At 41.3% G+C, this 19,808-nt stretch overlaps 1 protein-coding gene and 1 pseudogene across 3 annotated transcripts; one reads left to right on the top strand and one right to left on the bottom strand.

The window, feature by feature from the left end:
• The first annotated feature begins 917 nt into the window (after positions 1-917).
• LOC119911632 (butyrophilin-like protein 2) lies at positions 918-13,414 on the top strand. Of its 3 annotated transcripts, none has more exons than XM_038730575.1 (3): positions 918-988; positions 10,411-10,758; positions 10,924-13,414. In XM_038730575.1, exons 1-3 carry the CDS (start codon positions 940-942, stop codon positions 11,103-11,105), a joined length of 579 nt encoding a protein of 192 aa, XP_038586503.1. In that variant the 5' UTR covers positions 918-939; the 3' UTR covers positions 11,106-13,414. The 3 variants fall into 3 exon arrangements, 2 of the variants coding, with proteins under 2 accessions (XP_038586503.1, XP_038586502.1); XR_005445931.1 differs by lacking the exon at positions 918-988 and adding an exon at positions 7,888-8,238; XM_038730574.1 differs by lacking the exon at positions 918-988 and adding an exon at positions 8,245-8,872.
• Positions 13,415-17,941: 4,527 nt separating this feature from the next.
• LOC119911658 lies at positions 17,942-18,837 on the bottom strand (annotated as a pseudogene).
• Between the last annotated feature and the right edge of the window lie 971 nt (positions 18,838-19,808).

Here is a 19,808-nt window from a genome sequence, read left to right on the forward strand (position 1 = left end):
GTTTGTTTTAAATTAATCTTTATTCATAATCATGGACGATCTGCAGGTATACAACATCTTCTGTCCAGCTATTGAGTCAGAAATAAGCCAGGGAGGTCAGGGGGTCATCAAAGAGAAATATAACTGGTTCACAACAGAAAAACACGAGTTCCAAACTTTAACAGGATCTAAAAAGTTCTAACATCTGCAGCAGAAAAATATGAATATTAATCCAGATAGAAACTTTTTACTGCAGCATGAGCACCTCCACTGTGACGCTGTTTAAAGCTCAGGTCACTGACAGTGACAGGCTACTTTCTATATGAGATTTGACTGCAGGACTTTTACTTGCAGTGCAGTATTTTCACACCGTGATACTCTGAAGATTTGAAATACTTCTTCCACCTGGTTTCTGTGTGCAGAAAAAGTTCTGAGTGAGTCCACTCAAGATTTATGAGTCTGACTTTCTTTCCTTTCTGCAACAAACTACCGTGCTTTTATTCTGGTAGGGATATAACTGTGCATATATTCCCTGCGCGACCGCACCGACACCGAAGAATAAGAATAAGAAGTGATTTATGAAATGTTTTAAAACGACAACAACAGACACAGGTGTGGTTAATTTACACCTCGCGGCGACGACAGCAACGTAAAGGAGTTTCCTCCCAGTCTGGATCTTTTCTCTGCGGGGTTTTGTGCTTAAAGATGGCGGCGGAGACGCGCAAAGATGGCGGCGGAGACGCGCGGGCGGATCCTGATCCCGCTCAGACACCAGTAACCCGGTTTATTGGACATGACCCAAAGACATCTATTTCCTTTTAGACCGCAGATTATACTTTCTACACAGGACGCGGTATAATGCAATAGTTAGCCCCGCCCCCCACCAAGGGTCTGAGTTTGTGATCTGCACAGAAGTAACAGGTAACTTGACGGCAGCAGACGCACTTCGCCTCCTCTCTCATGGATAAGTTCGTGTTCCTGTTTATCCTTCTGTCTCCAGCAGCTTCTGGTAAAGACGAACTTTTATTGTGAACAGATTCATGTTTGTAAGGAAAGTTGTGAACGATGTTTATATTAGTTAATGTGTAATACGACTCTTATCGTCAAGTATCCAGTTTCTCCGCTGATGAGGGAAGAACGTAACGGTACCAGAGAGTCACTGTGATTGGGAGGGGAAAAAGGCAATAAAATCATCCGATCGCTTTATTTACTCTATTACCGACTCCAAAACGTTTGATACTTACGGCTATTACTGGCTTCAGCCCAACGTTTTTAAGTTTTCCCGGCTGCCATTCCTGCTCACTGCGCCAGAAACAGACCAGCCCCCTTTTCAGAAACGTCTAGAATATCTGTAGCCTGAATAAGGTCGCATTGGTCCACTGGACTTCACTTTGATTGTAAAATACTACATTTGAAACCTCTTTATCTTTAAAATGCATGATCTAAAGGAAAGCAATGAAAATATGTTAAGATTTAAATATTTTCTTTAATAGCTTTGTAGCTGTCTACATGATATCCTTACATTTATACTTGTGTCGTGCTTTATGATCTTGTAAAGGTATTTTAGTAACTAATAAGCAAAAATAATTCACATAAACTATGAATGGTGTTAGCTTCACTGCTAAAAATATATTTAGGGCCTTTACATAAATGTTAATATTTATGAACATCAAAATGTAGTTGAAATCATGGGATCAATAAAGTTTCAAACATGTGCATATTAATTCTCACATTAGTCTGTATTTGGTACACACAATCATTGTGATTAATAATTAAGTTATTTTGGTCAATACCCAAAAGTTAATTTAAATTCTTGAGTTTTCTTAAGACTTATCAGACTCTGGTCTGGAAGCTGAGCAGGACACCAACACTACGTACTTTAACAGCTTTGTAACGTTCGCTGCATTTATAGGAAGTAACGTTAGAAAGTAGCCACATGTCATAACTTTGCTGTAACATTACTAAGTCACACAGTGAGAAAAAATAAATCCTGTATAGAAAATAAACACTAAACATTTTATATTCACGCCGCAGCCCTCTGAATCGTAATCGGATCGTGACGCGTCTGAAGATTCACACCTCTAGTTCCCGTGATCTCAGGTTCTTCTGTTGAAGCAAAGAAATGTAATTACTTTTTCTCTCTGATGTTTTTAGATGTGGTACGAGTGAAACCTGGAGATGATGTCATTCTGCCATGTCAGGCTGGTAACGTCTCCATCAGAGGCGTAGAGTGGACCAGAACTGACCTGGAGCCAGAGTACGTCCTCCTTTACAGAGATGGACGCTCAGATGAAACCCTCCAGCATCCATCCTTTAAGGACCAGGTGCAGCTGCTGGACAGAGAGCTGAAGGACGGAACGTGTCTTTACTTCTGAAGAACGTGAGCAGGAACAACGCTGGAACATACGAGTGCCGAGTTGCAACAGAAGGATCAAGACGTAAGAGAGCCATCATCAAGACTAAGCCAATCAGAATCATCCAGCTGGAGGTTTCAGGTGAGTTTGTGGAGGTCAGTGTGTCTGTGTGCCATGTTGTAGCTGCACTTTATTCCATGTTGATTCTGAGAGTCAAACATGAGGAATATAGAAGATATAGAAGAGTAAATGGAGGCTGTTCCACTGTTCACTCATTTCCTGACTAATATGCACTTTGATCTTCAGGGTCCAACAGCGGAGACGTCGAGGAGGGAAACTACAGACATTTACTACGGATCTGTAGCAGCTTTTGTTCTGGTTTGTTTAGCTGCTGTTGGATTGGCTGTTGGCTGGAAATATAAAAGAAATGCAGACAAGAAACCAGAACAGTCTGCTGCTGCTGAAGCAGTGAACGACCAGTTACTCTGACTTGTCACAGACTCTTTCCACTTGTCAATATGTGTTTCATACATTCAACATGATTTTCATTCCTTCTGTGGGTGTGAAGGTGTAAATCTGGCGTTTGAAGATCTTCACCATGTTGATCTGCTTCATCAGTGCAAACAGACATTTCGCCCTTCATGGATTGCTACCTTAACGTGGTGGAGGGGCTTGTGTGACTGTTTCGACTGCAGATCAGCTCCTGGTTTGGTCTCTCCTGGGAAATTGGTCCCAGAGGCGGGTCAGACTAAAGGCAATTCAAATGGCCCCCGTTGGCCTGGGATTAAAAAGTACAACAATATTCCGCTTAAGTAAAAGATAAAAGTAAAAAGCAGATCTGTTAAAATTTGCTCTCAGTAAATGATGACTTGACTCTTTAATTAAAGACCAGCTTGAAGGTCTCTTCAAGGGGGGGGGCGACGCTCCGCCTGCGTAGTCGCTTGGCCCCCATGGGGTCGCACGCCCACTCGTCGCTCTCGACTGTCTTTGAAAATGAATTACAAGGCCCATAAATCGCTTCCCGTGTGTCAGATCACAGCTAAAGATAGATTTAATATATATTTTGGCAATTGTGTTGTATTGTAATGCTGTCTCTTAGAAATACTTATTTATTTTATATTTAAAGCTTAAGATAAATAACTCACTGGAGAACAAAGTTTACTGAGAATAATACCAGGTCTGATTGTTTTTATCTGTATTTATAAAGCAGATTGTGGGACACAAATAAATATTTTTATGTTTTTACATTTGGAAACTTGAGTTGTTATTGTTTTGCTTCATGTTGAATTCAGGACACATTTGGTTCTTTGATCATATCGACAGAGAGAGATTCAGATGGAGGATCGCGTCTCACGCTTAACACACCACAGCTCAAAATGTTAAACGTCAGATTTCCTTCAGAATTTGTATGTAAACACTGGAAGACATACTGCATGTGGGCATTGGGAAGAAAGTGTGTACTTCTAATTAATCAAAACATTTAAAACACCAGCTCGTGATTATCTCTCAACTGCCTCTTGAATCTTCCCCCGACTGAGTATTAAACTCTTTTCCATCATCAGCAGCTTGTGTCATCACTCTGCTCTGAGGAGTGTGGCGGGCCGTCCTCACGTGTCCTTCGCACCTGGTTGAATTCGTATAAGTGTTGGTCTCTCTGTCTAATTTATGTTTCTGACCACAAAGTTTTTATTTTTTAAGTCCCAGCGTCGACTTAAGTTCCCTCTGGTGTCCTCAAGGCCAACTCTGTCTGACAGTTCAGTTTGAGGCCTTCACTGCATCTACACAGAGCAATATCTGGAAACCAAATTAAGTTACTACATAACTTCAACAATACATGTAAAGCTGTACTTGAGATGAGTTAAACCAACTGTGCACTGTGGCCAAATAACCCCACCAGAGGAATAAAGAGAAAACCCAGAAGAGCAGAGCAGGAAAGGGAAAAGGACCGTCTGATGGTCTCGTATGAAATTAACAAAGAAGCCGTCTCTTTTAAATACATTATTTAAAACATTTATTTATATATTTATGCATTATATCAACATGTTTTTTCTTTTTATTTATTTCCAAAGTCACTTATTTAATTTTGCATGTATGTATTTATTATTACTATTTTAAGTCCCCCCCAACAAGCTGCCGTTAAAACTTTTTCTGAACTTCCGTCTAAGGAAGGAGTGAGTTGTGGAAGTTGGCCCGTCAGCAGCTGTGAGGGAGAGAACAAAAACCTGAGCTCTCAAAAACAAGGGGAAAAAAGCAATAAAATGGGGGAAATATTACTTAAAATAAGCAAAATTATCAGACAAAAAAACAAGTATATTTTGCCTTCAATTAAGATAATTAATCTTACTTAGATTGTAGTTTTTGCAGTGCACGCCCCCTCGTTGGTGTGTTGAGGTATTCAGGTAGTGAAATGTTCGGGTCACTTGCTGCTTCCTGCCTTTTTTCAACATGTTCTTGACACCCCGGCTGGTTGCTTCACTTGGCTTTGGGATCTCAGGATATTTCAACTTCGAGTCGAAGCAGATATTCTGCACGCTTGCAGTGAAAGAGATGGGTGCCAGTCTTCTCCCATGGTCTGGTAGACGGAGGAAACAGCATCTCCCTGTAGGTGTGTTAAAAGTACAACATATGAAACTTTCCTCATCCAGCTTGATCTGCCAGAAACCTTGACTGACATCCAGCACGGAGACGTACTTTGCATTAGACATGAGGGAGACAGCCTCTGTGCGCTCTCTTTTGATGGCCCTGTTGAGATCTTGTGGATCCACGCACATCCTGGTCTTATTTCAGTTTCTGTCACCTCCCTGTTCCCCCAGTGTGTCGGTTCGGTTTGTCTTGTTATGACTCCCATCTCTTCCATCTTCTTTTTCCCTGAAAGCTACTGGAATTTTTCCTCTGGGCGTGCACGAGTGCTGCAACAGCTGGATCAATCTGGATCTGGTGTTTCCCTGGCAAACATCTTAATCCAGAGAACAACTCCTCGTAGTCTTTTAGATTGTTTTTGTTGTGGCTGCATTTGGGTCCTCTCTGTCTCCCACACCACACCCGTAACGGAAAGACCAAGCCAACGTGGACCCAGCATTACGCTGAGGGGCCTGTGGTGCCATCAGCGACAGCCTTAGGGAGGCTTTTCTTGCCGGGGCCCGACAGTTTTTGTCCCCCCTTCGGACGCTAGCTTCCTCCACGCCTTATCCCCTCTGCCCGCGAAGGAGTCCCCGAGCATGTCCCCGAGCATGTCTCCGAGCATGTCCCCGCCTCTGCGCCGTAATCTCGGCCTGCGCTCTGCGATCGTTGTGCCGGACCGGAGATGGACCCAGCGGACATTAGCCCTTCCCCAGAGGACCTGTGCCAGGTGAGGACCATCGCGGACAATCTCTTTTGGGACTTAAGTGCTGAGGATTGGCACGAGGGGCTGGACGCGCGAGCCCGCTTTGAGAAGGCTCTGGGCCAAGAACCGCGCCTACTGAGCGCTCCTGGTGTGGCTGGACTGGTTTGGGTGTCGTCTCAGAGAGTCCCTGCTATCGACTCTGAATTCCCCCAGTGCTCCGCTCCTGAGCCCAGGGTCTGGTTATCTCTGGATAATCCGTAACTCGTTTGTAATACAAAAACGAAAATATCTGTTTTTTGTTTCAAAATGAAAAACCAAATAACCGTTTTTGGTGTTAGAATCAAAAAAACAATTAAAATCAGTCCGTTTTTTGGCAATTTATTTTATTGTTGTTCCTTTTTGAACAAATAATGAAGAAAGTCTGTGAACTTTCGTTTCTCGTTATAAACCAAAAACAAGTCACGTGGTCTATTCCTGTTTTAGAAGGGCCAGGAACCGGTAAAACCTTCAAAATAAAAGTAGCCCATGTACCATGCAGTTAGAAAGGTGATAATAGACTAAAACTAAACTAACGTTTTTTAGTAAAACTAAAGTAGCACTGGATGTGGAAAAAAAAACACTTTAGCTAACTGAAATAAAAACAATAACTAATAAAATAATACCTGTTAGGCTGTTGGAGAATGAAACATTTGTAAGGCCATTGGTGACCTGTAACTTCAGATTAAGACAAGTGAACTAATGTTATATGTAGTTCAGGACAGCAGTTAGCCTGTTTATTTCACGATTTACTTTGCTAACATACCTTTTAGTAACCCCACGGTACCAGGGTTAATTGATCTTAATGACTAATGTAATCTTTATGACTTCAGTTGGAACAGACAGGTGACCATCAATGATTGTCATGTATTAATTTAATAAATCTCCAGTAAACTCAGACAACAGCATGTTAAGTGGTTTGTGTCTGTGAACTGTCTTATTGTGCTGTGTGGAGATTCTGCTGCAGTCGGTCAGAAAAAGGAGTATGAAAGTTTGGTTTCCCAGCTGACATGGAGAGGAGGAAAAAATGGTTGACTCAGGTCAACAGGAGCAACCTTACAATCACTAAAGAGGCTAGTAATAAAAACATGTGAGGTACTTTTTCCACAAAGAAAGAACACATCACTGGCTTTATGTTTGTTTATTAAAAACATCACTGCAGATCATCTTCAGGCTCCACTGTGATTCTTGTGCTGAGAGGGAGAATAAGAGAGAGAAGGTTAGACAAACCTACACATCCGTAAAGATTCATCCAGGTCATGTTTCTCCAAGAAAAGGTGAATCAGGATCATCTGGACGTTTCAGAAAAAGTCCAGTTGCTCTCAATTCAACCTTTGTTGTGAACAGCGGTTTTGATTGAGAAAGTTATGAATTGTTGAGTTTTGGACGTCATTAACAGCTTTTGCTGCTGATGTTGGCATCAGTTACTGGATAGTTTTGATTTTTTCAAACACAGCAACACTGATGATGATGTGATCTGAATTTATACAAAGTAATTATGTAATTAGACTAAACATATCCAGTAAGAATTGAGTGTTCACCAGTAAGAATGTCTGTAAATAAACCTGAATTGTTGTGTGGACAATAAGCTCATAAGCTAAGAAAGGATGCAGACACAGAGAGAAGGGAAAGAAAATGATAAAATATTGCAGGTTTGATTTCTTATAAATGGTATATTATAAAGGCATTTACAATCGTGTTGTTTTCCATCTCACCGCTCAGTACTCTTTAACGTCACTGCTCCTCCACCTCGCAGACTCTACTGCTCTAATATAATTAATGAAGATTGTTTTTATAATATGCTGGTGTACTACTTTTACTGTTAGGGATAATTCTCCCCAAATAAATAATGTTTTGAAATCTTTTATTCATACATGCATCACTAATATATTTAAATAAAATTAAATCCAACCCCCCCAAAAAATGTATGTATTTTAAAATAAATCAATAAGCTGCCCCTGTTTATATTGTGCGCTGCAAACTTTATCTATTGCCAGTATGTTAATTTGTTAACCGTTAATGTCTAAATCTTCTAATTTAGTTGGGGAAGTCCACTAATATCTTTTAACACACATGTTAAATTGATTCAATTGTGCTAATAACATATAATCTCATATTTTTTTACACGTCTTATCTTTCAAACGTGCATCCCGCACAGCGTTTTCTACTGAAGCTCCACTGCGCTGCTGGCATTTGATGCAAACTTCCGGGAAGTATTCAGACCTCCGCGATCCGCCACTGCTGCGAAAAACTGGTCGATTGGAGTGAACGGAGATGCCGCGACTCTGTCTTAATGTAGACCAGTAGACCAGTAGACCAGTAGACCCGTACTGGTTCACTTCGTGCGGTGTGGAGAGTTAAACGGAGCAGCAGAAGGAGCAACGTGCCTTTCAAACGCAGCATTCAGCCCCGTCTGGATCTGAGCTCTGCGGGTTTGTACGTTACGAAAATGGCTGCCGAGACGAGCAGAGGGATCCGGACGTCGCTAAGAAGCAGCTTTTTCCTCAGAAAGCACCAGTTTCTACCTGAAGGGACGACGTGTAGGTGAGTACGTCGGTTTAGTGACCGGCCACGACGCAAATACAACATTTATTCTCTTTTAGGCCGCAGATTTCTAGAAGTGGCGCAGATTCTAGTTTCAAAAGGACGCTGAGGCCTAAATAGTTTATAGCTGTTTGTTTGTCTAAACAGTAGAATGAATACATTAAGCAGCTTGTTGGACAGGATCATTCACATTTGCTTTAAAATATTACTTGGTGTAGCTTGAACATGGCGGATTTGGAAACCGGAGTGTCGTTACTGTTAAAGAAGCTTCTCGTCTCCTCTCACTTGATGGACAGCAGCTTTTGCGTCCATTCCTACCTCTGATTGGCTAACGCCACCCGTCACAACGAAACCAGCCAGAACAGACTTTAGTTGAAGCTCCGCCCTGAATCGAAGGCAACGAAACCAGCCAGTCAGACTTTAGTTGAGGCTCCGCCCTGAATCGAAGGCAACGAAACCAGCCAGTCAGACTTTAGTTGAAGCTCCGCCCTGAACAGGAAGTGATCGCGCTCGGATGTTCACACCAAAATCTTTCTTATCCAATGCGGCTGTGATCTGCTCTCTGTCCCGGACGACATGACTCTGATGGCTTTCTCCTGTTTATTGATCCTCTCACTGGGCTCTGTATCTGGAGGTGAGCTGTCTCTTTGTGCGCGCGTGTGTGTATATAATATAAAAGTAATTTTTAAAAAATTAATCAGCGGTTCTGGCATTTAAGGGGTGTGTGTGTGGGTGTGTGTGTGTGTGTATTTGAAGAGTGCTGAATAGTTTATGTATTGTTGCAATTAACTCATGGATACTTTAAATAAAGGTTTACGGTTATAGAATTTACTTTTGCTAAAATAATGAAGCGATTTATGAGATAATATTTGTTTTAAAGTGCAGACATCATAAAAAAAAAAAAAACAATAAAACATATTTTTCCTATCATAGTGTCATTTAAAGACCACATGCCTGTAGAAAGAAGCGGTTCAGTGTTAACCGTAAATAACACCATCACACCTTTAGGACTCAGTCCTACAGGCGGCGGAGCAAATCGCAGCCATTGCAGTCAGTGCTTGGCAGTTTGTTTGGGTCCCTGCTCATGTTTGTGTTGATGGGAATGAGAAAGCAGACGAGATTGCAAAGATAGCGTTGAGATTAAAAGATGAAATAAGGAAAGTTCCCTTTGAAAAGGAGAGGCCAAATCATTCATTAGAAAAGCAGTGAGGGACGTATTTCAAGATTAAGGTTTGGACATACTGGGTTAAAATCAACGCTTTATTTAATGGCAAAATGTGTGTCTGATAAATGTGAGGTTTGTAATGTTCCTGAAAATGTCGAGCATGTCATCATGAAGTGTAGTAAATATAGAGGAACATCTTACGTGACAAGATAGATGAATTAGTAGGGGGGGATGGCATTTAGACAGGATTTTAGGGATGAGTGAGGAAACAAGGGAGAGCTGCAAAGCTCTCTTTAAATTTCTCAGATCTACAGGATTAGATCATAACATATAGCCTTGTTTTTTTTTTTGTTATTGTTGAGTTTTGTTTTTATTTATTTACCTTTTGGTTCACTGAACCTGTAACCTGAAGTACTAAAACCTTGACATTACACACTCCGGTTCAGTAGGTGGCGGTATGAACCTGAACAAGTTGGTTGCAATCCGCCATAAAACCCAGAGAAGAAGAAGAAGCGCCGACCATAGGATCGCTTTAATTTAATTACTGTTGTATGGTAAGTTAGCTTTAGCTGCTAACTAGCTGCTTTAGCTTCTCACCGTCAGGGCACAGGTCTGCTGTGTAATGTTGGAGGAGGAGATGCTGTAACGTAAAAAGGGACTTTTATTTATGTTCTGTGGCAGCAAACATGAGCTTTTTATATGCAGTCTATGGCTGTGAGCGAACCAAAGGTCATGGAAGCTTTTCCACTCGGACATCTTGCAGACCACCCCAAAGAGGGAAATGTCTTTCCTGCAACACTGGCACATGTGTCTGTCAAATAACCAATTTCAAACCAACTTCAACGCGGTGCAGTCCCCTCGATAATATTACCGTGATGTGTGGAACACAAGGAAATAAACGTTGGCGCATAATTGTAAATGACAGACGTTTTTCTATCATCAAGCGATATAGATCGTCCTTTTGAAATGTAATTATATTTCTCTCTGGATGTTTTTATTGTTTTTAGATGTGGTACAAGTGAAACCTGGAGATGATGTTGTTCTGCCATGTCAGGCTGGTGAAGCCTTCATCAGAGCTGCAGAGTGGAGCAGACCTGACCTGGAGCCACCAGAGACCGTCCTCTTTTACAGAGATGGACACACAGATCCAGCCCTCCAGCATTCATTGTTTAAAGGCCGGGTGCAGCTGGTGGACAGAGAGCTGAAGGACGGAGACGTGTCTTTACTTCTGAAGAACGTGAACAGCAACGACACTGGAACATACGAGTGTCGAGTTGCAACAGGAGTTTCTTCAAGAATTAAGAGAGCCATCATTGAGAGTGAGCCAATCAGAATCATCCAGCTGGAGGTTTCAGGTGAGTTTGTGGAGGTCAGTGTGTCTGTGTGCCATGTTGTAGCTGCACTTTATTCCATGTTGATTCTGAGAGTCAAACATGAGGAATATAGAAGATATAGAAGAGTAAATGGAGGCTGTTCCACTGTTCACTCATTTCCTGACTAATATGCACTTTGATCTTCAGGTTCCAACAGCGGAGACGTCGAGGAGGGAAACTACGGTCTTTACTACGGATCTGTAGCAGGTTTTGTTCTGGTTTGTTTAGCTGCTGTTGGATTGGCTGTTGGCTGGAAATATAAAAGAGATAAGAACAAGAAATCCGAACAGCCTGCTGCTGATGAAGCAGTGAACAACCAGGTCATCTGATCTCTTTCCACCACATGTTTCATATATTCAACATTTCAGACTTTCTGTGGGTGTGAATGTGTAAATCTGGCGGTTGAGGCTCTCGACCATGATGGTCTGCTCATCAATGCAAAAAAAAAAGTGGTTTGCGTTGATCCTGAGAGTTATTTTATCTGTAGCACAGTTCCTGGTCGGGTCGCATGAAAGGGTCAGACTGCTATCCAATTCAAATAATCCACCCTTTGCCAGGGATGGTGAATTACCACAATATTAAAGTAAAATGAAAATTACTTAAACTGCACTCAGATACAAGTGAAAAGTAGATCAATTTAAGAAGGAGTGCCCGACGACACGAGTGTCAGTTTGCTTCCATAGCGGCCGTCCGTTTCAAAAGATGATCTGTCACGAGAAAGATTGTGTCCTTCCTTTAATGCATTTTACCGTGCATTTGTTTCCGCTTTACACGGCAACCACTCAACTTCCTGTTAGTGGTCTGAAAGTCTCAACCATCCAAAAAAATTTGTTCACCCCAGAAACAAATCAAACCGTGGTTCAGTTTGATCCGGACTAACTCTTTTCGTCTGAACAACCGTGGTGCTGCGGAGGTGCAATTTATTTTGGGACCAAAGCAAAGACTCATAACCACTACTCTCTCTCCAGAGACATGTAACCTCTGACATATGTAGCAATTGCAACTCTTCTAAATGAGCGAATTCTATTACGTGATTTGACTTTTCAATTTAAGCTTCAAAATAAAGAGCATTAAAGGGATAGTATGCGATTCTGCAGTGAGTTTATTGATGAACAAACTCATGAACGCACATTGCCATGATTACCAGTCCACTACTGCTTTTGGTGCACACCCGAGTGCGATTTCTGCATTCACCCAAACGAAGGGGGCAGGTGTGAAAGTGCCCTAAGACACGGAGTCTCGTTTATTTAGCGGTATGAAAATCGAGAGGAGCTTCAATAGTTACAATTAGTGAACAAACATCATCAAACGGAACAATATGTGTAAGCTCACAAACGCAGATCCAAAACAGAGTAAAAAACTAGTGACTGATAAGAGTTGGGAAGCGCAGGAGTGACTGTTTATCTCCAGGGCTGAAGTCAGTGCTAACTTTAGGGCGAACCTCCTTCACTCTTCAACAGTTGGCAGCAACACACAGGAGCTCCTCTTTAGTCCTGAGAAGCTGCAGTCTTTATTCACCAGCCTCTGTAACCTCTACTGTACATTTACTGCTGAACGAGGTGCTGACCCGTTTCTCTCTATTCACACAAACGCTCCGTCTGTTCCTCCTCTACCGCACACACATTGACCGCCGCAGCAAAGCTAACAAAGCTAACAAAAATGTCTGACAGTAAATAAAAAGAGCTGCGGACACTGCAGCAGGTGCAACACGCTTCATTAAGCTACATTTAATAAGCTGCTACTTAAACAGCAGAATAAAGCATCAATAAGGCAGCACAGAGATCTAGAGACAATATAAACTCCACAGCAGCTTCATGAACAGATTAACCAGCTTTAAACAGCCACGGATGTCTGAAATGTCAGCAGACAAACCAAACCTGTTGAAACCAGGTGGAGAGAGGTGTGAGTGTCTCAGTTAATGATACATTATATTTATAATCTAGATATTCCACTCATACTATTTCCTTTTCTATAAGAAGCCGGTGATGGGTCGTGTTAAAGGCTTGTGGTGTTTGCAAGGATTTGAAGCAAATTACATTTAAAGGAGTTTTGTGTGATTTATGCAGAGGAGTTGACTAAACTGTGAGGACTCTTGAAAATGTAGAACAACAACAAGACTAGTCCTGTAGTCAAAGCACCTGATATAACTCGGAGCCAAAGAGAACCTGGAGGACGACGTCGTCACTGACTTTGAACAGCTGGTTTACTTACTGATTTATTTTTACTGTAGATAAATTTCACAAGGGTTTTAACTTTAATGCATGCTGTGAAGTGAGGCATGACGTCAATGTTCAGCTGGACGTTTACTCACCTGAATTCATTATAATACATTATAATTAACAAAACTTGAAACTGTGAAACATATTTAATCACACTGACTTAATAAAAGAATCTTTGAATGCAACAGATGTAACAAAAACTTATTTCAATGATTTGTGAATGTAAATTTGTTGGAGACATTAATGGTCTAAAGATTTTAATTTGAAAGCTGTTAAAGCTGCTTCTTTATTGTTCTTCTGTTTGTAAATGTATAATAATTTTAACTTCATATATACAAAAGTTAGTTTTTTGTTTTCTAACTGTCTTCCTGTTTCTGTCCATCTGAAAGTGATAATAAACTGTAGCTTATCTGAACTGATCTGATGTCATTTTGGCCATGTCTCTCTTCTTTTGGGCCTTTTTTTTGTTTCGTTCTGGTCCACTGCTAATGTCACACTTACAGAGGCTTTCATCAGACTTGGGCTGCCGTCCCACAATTCCTTGCGGCAGTAGTATTTAAAGCGACGCACGTTCTCAAACTGAAACGATAAAATCCAGTTTAGCAAAATCCTCACAATACATGACAGACAGGGATGTCCAGGAACTCTTTATTGGACTCATTTGTGATTCTCCTTGTTTGTTTTGGTTTGTTTTCTTTTGGCTTTGCTGTAATCTGATAATGTTTCAACACCTTTTTATGTTTCAGAATGTCAAAATGTGCTATTAAGTGTTTTACTTTTCTACAATAAGAAAAAGAAATCACTAACCATGATGGATAAAGGGCACCGATCACCCTGCAAGGTGCCATTTGCCCGTTTCTCTCTTATGCCTTAACATGCTAATATGTCTAGGCCATGTCTTGAACAGTCAACAATAACTGAGACCCACACACGAGGTAAAATGATCAGAGTGAGGACAGTGTTGCAGCGTGTAGGCTCATGTTATGTATTGCCAGCCTTTCAGCAGTATCAATAAGTTGACTTCACAGATGCTGACACTGTAATGCGTTACTGCAATGAGTTCTTGTACCAGACTGATTGCTTGCTCACTTGTTTCCTCTGCTTTAAGGCAGTTCCCACCAATAGCAGCACTAGGCGACAGAGGCAAGGAAAAACGTCCTTTTAAGAGGCAGAAACCTCGAGCAGAACCACGGCTCAAGCCTGGACCGGTTGGGGGTGAGACAGAGCAAGTGAGAGAGACCTAAAGAAACAAAGACACAAAGTGAGCGTCCTGCAGAGTTTCCACGTGACAAACTGTTTCACTGCATCTGTCTGTCTGCAGAAACAGCAGCCTACATTTAGGCCTGTTTGAACTCTCAGTTTGGTGTTTGACATAAAACTTCTCATGTTAGTGTTGCCTGTCAGATCTGTCCTTTTCTCTGGCTGCCTGTAGGCCACACTCCCCTGTCCTCGTGACTGTAACTTCCACTTGCGCTTGAAGGGAAAAGAGCACGCGAGTTGCTAGTATAACAACACTGTTGACACAATGTGCACCATGCCCTGCAGCCTGTAGTCTGAGAACTACACAACGATCAGTAATGTTTTAAAATCAAAACTAATGTTTAGTTTAATATTCAGTACAAACAGGACGGGAGTCGGGACAGCTGCTCGTAATTCAGTTTCTGGGGTGGTAGAAGTTCAGACTACAGGCCTTATTTAAGTTTTTAAGTGAAATTAATCAAATTTTCATTGCCTTAGTTTTGTGATCTGCAGCTCTTGTTGGCTGGAAATGTTTTAATAAGCTTCCAAACTGTCGCGATTTTATGTTAGTGTTTGTTTCTCTAAGCTGGAGTTCTTTTATGTTAACAATTTTGATAAAAACTTTTGATTTTGATCAGGAAAATTACATAATAATTAAATATTTTAAAATACATGTGTTTTTATAAGGTTTTCTTTTAGATCTAAGTTGAATGATCAACACTAGGGACATGCCAAAATCCCATAGTTCCTTTTAAACCAAAGCTTTTAAAATGTAAATAAAACAACTTAGAAGCCAATCTCATTGTAATCATAATTAATCTCAGTGAACCTAACATAAAAAAGCAAATGGAACAAGTATTTGTCCAAATTTTAAAAAATGTACCCTGTTATATACAGGCTTATTAGGCCTATGAGTCACTGCTGTTCCTTCAAGGACGCTTCTTTATTTCGACTTCTGTCTCCCTCCCTTTACGTCATGACGTCATAAGCACTCTGACGCTACACATAATAACACCATATGTTACACTGACTGTTACACATCTCCGCTGAATGCAAACGTGAAGCCCTGATTTTGTCCTACTCTATCTGCAGTGTTTCACCATGTCCAGTTTTAAGTTACACCGTTTTGCCACAAGAGTTAACTGTCGACCACAGAATTGTTCATGCGGGCCAGCAGATGAGTTGGAGTGTATTTCATGTATAACTTAGGTTTAATTTAACCAGTGTATTATTAAAGACTAATGTTATTAAAGTAGCATATATATTCCATCTCTGTTACTTTTTCATGTTTCTTTTGGCTTTTGTAGCATGAAACTCACCTGTTACACATTTTAGATTCCATGTGACAACACTGAAGAAATTACACTTTGCTACGATGTAAAGTAGTGAGTGCACAGCTCGTATAACAGTGTACATTTCCATAATGATTTATATTTAAATACCACACGTTTTAAATAAGATTTAAATAATTAATGGCTGTAATTTGAAATAACTAAAATAAACTACACTTTCCAACAGAGGGCGGCGCCCTACAGCAGCTCTGTTTGCTTGTATTAGGAGTGAAGCTAAGAAAGTGCCAGTAGTTGTGATTATTGTGAGTGGAAAAAGGAACCAGTGAACATCATCATCGCTGTTTCAGTCTCAGGTCTCCTTCCAACTCCCTCTGCATCCATTCAGCTTCTCCCTGCATCTTCCTCACTGAAGGCAGGTCTCGGTACAAAGTGCAGCATGTAGCAGAAATGTTCATCAGTTGTTTGGCTGTTGTAGAGCTGCACATGCTCAGTGCAGTCCCAGTCAGCCTGGTGACAGAAGCAGCATCACTCTGAGACCAGCAGAGGGCCGTGTTGACTCTGCAGTGCTTCATGTGAAACACCATGTGTCCTGAGATTAGTGTTGCTCACAGGGGTATTAGTTTAAATTACTTTAAGGCGTAAAGTTATGCATAATTAAGGCTTTTGCCTCTTTGAGTGACAGGTGAGTGACCTCACAGGTGGCTAGCTGCAGCAACAAGGCTTCATTCGGCTGCCTCAGCTCCACCTCTTTGCTTTGCTGATGCTGAGTGCCATTAACCTTGAAAAGTCGGTGCTGGGAATGATGTCACACCCAAGTTGACCATTTCCAGTACAACAGCAGATTTAAGTCAGAAAACCAAGATGGACGCCTCTAACCAATGTCAGCACCAGTTGATAACAACACATATATTTCACACATTCAAACACCATAGCAACATGTTGAAGTTGGAGAGGACTGTGTGAGACACAAATAAGGCTGAAGTGTGATAAACATTATATTACTACAGCTTTCACTACCGTTGATTCAGCTCAGAGCAGCCATCTTGGATTTTGAGGTCGAGGTCGATGAGGTTGAGCTGGAAGCTAAACCTAAACAGCTGAGCTCAGAGAGGAAAGTGAACTCTCAATGTCTGAGCGTCTGCAATCAGAGAACAAAGTGGCGTGACTTTCAGAGGGAAGAGTTTGGTATGAATCAGCAACGAGCTCATTTTAACTTGACCACTCACGTCTCAGTCTGAATCAGAAAGTGTGTTCAGGTTTGCACTGCTGGTGTGTGGAAACTAACAAAAACAGACTGCTGCTCTTTTATTCATGTGTATCTGAAGACAGTGAAGTTTAAATCAAACAGCAAATCGAAAGTTCAGATAAATCTTCTGTTTCTGTCAGACTTGACTGAACTCAACACTTCATAACTTCATATTCACAGATGTGTCGCAGACTTGAGGTCTCTCGCCTGAAAATACTTGTACCACTTTGTTTATGTACCTAATGTATATTCATGTAGATATATGCTTCTGAATGTACTTTGTACATCACTGTCCCGTCCGTTGATTCACAGAGGCAGAGAAGTGTTTTTTGACAGAGGTCTCTCTGAGTCACGCCCCGCAGCTGGCCAATCACAGCACAGTATAGCACTCTCTCTAACGCACTTGTAATAGTTCAATTCAATTCAATTCAATTTTATTTATATAGCGCCAAATCACAACAACAGTTATCTCACAGCGCTTTTCATAAAAGAGCAGGTCTAGACCGTACTCTATGATGATATTTACAGAAGCCCAGCAGTTCCCACCAAGAGCAGCACTAGGCGACAGAGGCAAGGAAAAACTCCCTTTTAAGAGGCAGAAACCTCGAGCAGAACCATGGCTCAGGGTGGGCGGCCATCTGCCTCGACCGGTTGGGGTGAGAGAGAGAGAGAGAGAGAGAGAGAGAGAGAGAGAGAGAGAGAGCCTACACAATATACACACAGAGGTACAGACAGTGAAGGTAATGTTGCTATAGACTAAATGAAAAATGGTACAGATATTTATAGTAGTGTTAATGGTAACCATCGTAATGTTAATGATTATAATAACAATAATAACAATAAGACTAGCAACAATAGTCGTTGCAGCAGAGGGTGTCGAGCAGGAACACGGGGGCAGCAGGTGACCCGCAGCCACAGATCCAGACTCCACAGCTCCAGAGCCAGAAAACCTGCAGGAAGTGATAGGAGGAGAGAGGAGAGACGAGAAAGCACAAGACTACCAGAAAGGGGAGAAGTTGTGTTAGTAACATGCAATAATGGGATGAGGTTGCATACAGAGGGAGAGAAAGTAGAGGAGAGAGGAGCTCAGTGCATCATGGGAAATCCCCCGGCAGTCTACGCCTATAGCAGCATAACTAAGGGATGGTTCAGGACTACCTGAGCCAGCCCTAACTATAAGCTTTATCAAAGAGGAAAGTCTTAAGCCTACTCTTAAATGTGGAGATGGTGTCTGCCTCCTGAACCCAAACTGGAACCTGGTTCCACAGGAGAGGAGCTTGATAGCTGAACGCTCTGGCTCCTAGTCTACTTTTGGAGACTCTAGGAACCACAAGTAACCCTGCATTCTGGGAGCGCAGTGCTCTGGTGGGGTAGTAAGGTACTATGAGCTCTTTAAATAAGATGGTGCCTGACCATTAAGAGCTTTGTAGTTAAGAAGAATGATTTTAAATTCTATTCTGGATTTTACTGGAAGCCAATGCAAAGAAGCTAAAACAGGAGAAATGTGATCTCTTTTCCTGGTTCCTGTCAGAACACGAGCTGCAGCATTCTGGATCAGCTGAAGAGTCTTAATGGACTTTTTCGAGCAGCCTGATAATAAGGAATTGCAGTAATCCAGCCTAGAAGTAACAAATGCATGGACTAGTTTTTCTGCATCATTTTTAGACAGGATGTTCCTGATTTTCGCAATATTACGTAGGTAAAAAAAGGCGGTCCTTGAAATTTGCTTAATGTGAGACTTAAACGACATGTCCTGATCAAAGATAACTCCAAGATTCCTCACAGTGGTGCTGGAGGCCAAGGCGATGCCATCCAGGGAAACTATATCTTTAGATAATGCGTCACGGAGGTGCTTAGGCCCCAGAGCAATAACTTCAGTTTTATCTGAGTTTAACATGAGAAAATTACAGGTCATCCAGGTTTTAACATCCTGAAGGCACATTTGAAGTTTAGCTAACTGATGAGTTTCATCTGGCTTGAACGATAGATATAACTGAGTATCATCTGCATAACAATGAAAGCTTATGAAATGTTTCCTGATAATATTGCCTAAAGGAAGCATATATAAAGTGAAGAGGATTGGTCCAAGGACAGATCCTTGAGGAACTCCATGAGTAACTTTGGCGTGCATGGAGGACTCATCGTTAACATGTACAAACTGAAATCATCTGATAAATAGGACTTAAACCAGCTTAGAGCGGTTCCTTTAATGCCAATGAAATATTCCAGTCTCTGCAATAGGATCTGATGGTCAATGGTATCAAATGCAGCACTAAGATCTAATAAAACCAGTACAGAGACAAGTCCTTTGTCTGATGCAATAAGGAGGTCATTAGTAATTTTCACCAGTGCTGTCTCTGTGCTATGATGAGCTCTAAATCCTGACTGAAAATCCTCAAATAAATTATTGCTCTGTAGAAAGTCACACAGCTGTTTAGCAACTGCTTTCTCCAGAACCTTAGAGAGAAATGGAAGGTTAGATATAGGTCTATAGTTTGATAAAACATCCGGATCAAGTTTGGGCTTTTTCAGAAGAGGTTTAATTACAGCTACTTTAAAGTACTGTGGTACATAGCCTGTTGATAAAGATAGATTGATCATATCTAGTATAGAGGTGCTGACTAAGGGTAAAACATCTTTAAGCAGCCTAGTTGGGATGTGGTCTAAGAGGCAGGTTGATGGTTTAGATGAAGAAATTATTGAAGTTAGTTGGTAAAGATTGAGGGAAGCAAAGCAGTCTAAACATGTATCTGGTTCTACAGCTGTTTCTAAGGTTCCTGAGTTTAGAGATAAGTCGGTGCCAGTTGAAGGCAGGTCTTGGTGAATTTTGTCTCTAATAGCTAGAATTTTATCATTAAAGAAGCTCATGAAATCGTAACTACTGAGAGCTATGGGAATACTTGGCTCAATAGAGCTGTGACTCTCTGTCAGCCTGGCTACAGTGCTGAAAAGAAACCTGGGGTTGTTCCTATTTCCCTCTATTAATGACGAGTAGTACGCTGCTCTGGCATTACGGAGGGCCTTCCTATAAGTTTT

Source organism: Micropterus salmoides, unplaced genomic scaffold (assembly GCF_014851395.1).
Source record: "Micropterus salmoides isolate LMB-PRFRI ecotype aquatic unplaced genomic scaffold, ASM1485139v1 Ms_hic_scaffold_2, whole genome shotgun sequence".
Classification (NCBI taxonomy): Eukaryota; Metazoa; Chordata; class Actinopteri; order Centrarchiformes; family Centrarchidae; genus Micropterus; species Micropterus salmoides.